General features: G+C 33.0%; 1 protein-coding gene across 1 annotated transcript; it reads left to right on the top strand.

Moving 5' to 3' along the window:
• Positions 1-506: 506 nt before the first annotated feature.
• LOC109002182 lies at positions 507-1511 on the top strand. The gene has a single exon (XM_018979827.2). It carries the CDS (start codon positions 507-509, stop codon positions 1509-1511), a length of 1005 nt encoding a protein of 334 aa, XP_018835372.2.
• The last annotated feature ends 1055 nt before the right edge of the window (positions 1512-2566 follow it).

Consider the following 2566-nt stretch of genomic DNA (forward strand, 5'->3'; position numbering starts at 1 on the left):
CGAATAGCTGTGGGGCCCGCTTTGATTAGAGAGAATTGACTGTGTGACTTTGTCCTCTTCGCGGCCACATCACTTTCGTAAATTTGATGATGTTTGACTTGGGCGTGCTTATTAGAATAAATTTTTTATTTTATTTTTTTATTTTTTAAATATTTTTAAAAAATAAAAAAAATATTAATACACTAAAAATTACTTTTTTAAACATTAAATAAAAAAAAATTAAATACATAAACGATTAAAATAAAAAATAAATATTTTTCTTTCTACTAAACAACCTCTTTCAGATATGAAAAAGGAGACCGTGAGATTATTTATTTATTTTAAAAGCGATACAAAGAAAAGTCTCGATTTTAATTTTCTATATATATATATATATACACACCTTCCCACATGCAAGACCATTAATCTCTTCCTCCCAATTACAAATTCTCCATTTTCTTCTTATCTTTAGCACCTCTCATCTCTCCAACAATTAGAACTGCATTCAAAGAAAGGGATTAATTACCATGGATATGGAGCAAGAAGATATGCAATATCTTGGCTTCTTTGGTGTCTGTAGAGAAGCCTACAATATCATCTATTCATGGAGGAAAGTCTTCAGCCATATCACCCTGGCCTTACTCCTCCCTTTATCTTTCATATTATTGGCTCACATGGAAGTCTCCGAGGTCCTCGTCTCAAAGATCATCCATAACAAGATGGTTTTGGGTGAAACCAAAACGGGGACTTTTAGATACCAAAGGCTCTCAGACATCCTCAGATCTGAATTAATCATTTTGTGGCTCTTCAAAGCTGCCTACCTCATCTTCTCCCTTATCTTCTCCCTCCTCTCCACCTCCGCCGTGGTTTACACCATCGCTTGCATCTACACCGGCCGTGAAGTAACATTCAAGAAGGTCATGAGCGTTGTCCCTAAGGTTTGGAAGCGGCTTATGCTCACCTTCCTATGTACTTTCCTTGCTTACTTCGCATACAACATAGTTGCTGCTTTGATCTTGTTTGTATCCTTAACTTTCATCATTTTAATCAACATCAAGTTTTTATCTCTGGTTTATATTCCTTTGGTGCTTTACATGGCGGGTTTGGTATACTTGTCCATAGTTTGGCAATTAGCCAACGTTGTGACCGTGTTGGAAGACACATGGGGTTTTCATGCTCTGAGAAAGAGCAGGGCACTGCTAAAGGGCAAGATGTGGGTGGCCACCTTCATCGTACTGCAACTCGGCCTCTGTCATTTTGGCATACAAATATCATTTCAGATGCTTGTTGTGCATTGTGGATCATTGGGCGCAGCAAGCAGGTTTGCCTATGGGATTATCTGTTTGGTGTTACTTTTCATGTTGCTCCTGTTCGGGCTTGTCCTCCGGACAGTGATCTACTTCGTCTGCAAATCCTACCACCATGAAAACATCGACAAGTCGGCTCTCTCACATCATCTTGCTGGCTATTATATTGGAGAATATGTTCCTTTGAAGTCCAAGGATGTTCAGCTTGAACATCTCTACGTTTGATGGAGGGAGGGTGCCATTATAACATCTGCTATATGGTGCTGTTCGCCATAAATTATTCTGCAGTTAAATATATATGTACTACTTTGATCTTTCACATAAGTTGTAGCTACGGTCTGTAATGTAAACCGATTTTCTACTGAATTTTTTGTTGCTTAATCAAGTTTAGAGATTCAAGTGTTTTTTGTTAAGGAAGTACTACAGAAAGATTATATAAGGTAAACTCATAAATTGATGTAATTTTATGTGATCTGTTATATTTACTTTATAATAAAAGTAATTTTATGATTTGATGAATAATATCATGTCACGTCAGTTTGTGAAATTATTTTTATATAATTATTTATGATTATAATATTTATCTTTTATAAAATCTTTTTATGATTAAATTATTTTTGTTTTATTTCGTTTTTATATTGGTAGGTGTTTTGTTGGAATGGTCAATGCGTATGAAATGGGATTGGTTGACTTGGAATTTGGGGTCTGGGGTCAATATTATCAAGCAGGAAAACAAAGAAAGCTACAGGCAATAGCTAGGCCGGTCCACTCTTATGAACTGTGGAATATTGATTAATCAACGTACAACTCAAGTTGATTATATGAAATTATTATTTGGATTTTATTGTATAAAATGAGATAGAGATAAAAGAGTAATGAGAAAAATACAATTTTTTTTCAATTTTGTTTTAAAATATAATTTATTTTTATAAAATATTTAATTTGTTAGGAGAATATCATTATTTTAGGTCATGTCTATTTTTTTTTTTTCAAACTTGCCTATCCAAAATCTAGAGTCATGCCTCAAAGATAAGGAAAATAATTGAGGAGTCTACGTGGACATTTCTCGTTTTTGTTTTTTGAAAAATATGATATTTATATAAAAATAATAATAGACACTGCTATTTTTTAAAGATATAATGTAGATTTTTATATATCTAACATTATTCCAAAAATAAAAGCCATTTTTTTTAATTAATGACGTTTAGAATTTGTAGTCTTTAGAATAATTATAAATTTCTACACTTATTTATTTATTTAGAGTTAGGTAAACTGACGTT

The sequence above is a fragment of the Juglans regia genome, chromosome 6 (genome assembly GCF_001411555.2).
Source record: "Juglans regia cultivar Chandler chromosome 6, Walnut 2.0, whole genome shotgun sequence".
NCBI classification, from domain to species: domain Eukaryota; kingdom Viridiplantae; phylum Streptophyta; class Magnoliopsida; order Fagales; family Juglandaceae; genus Juglans; species Juglans regia.

Bases quoted from the DNA above. Each gene is read 5' to 3' on its own strand.
- LOC109002182 (XM_018979827.2), top strand. From the start codon at position 507: ATGGATATGGAGCAAGAAGATATGCAATATCTTGGCTTCTTTGGTGTC.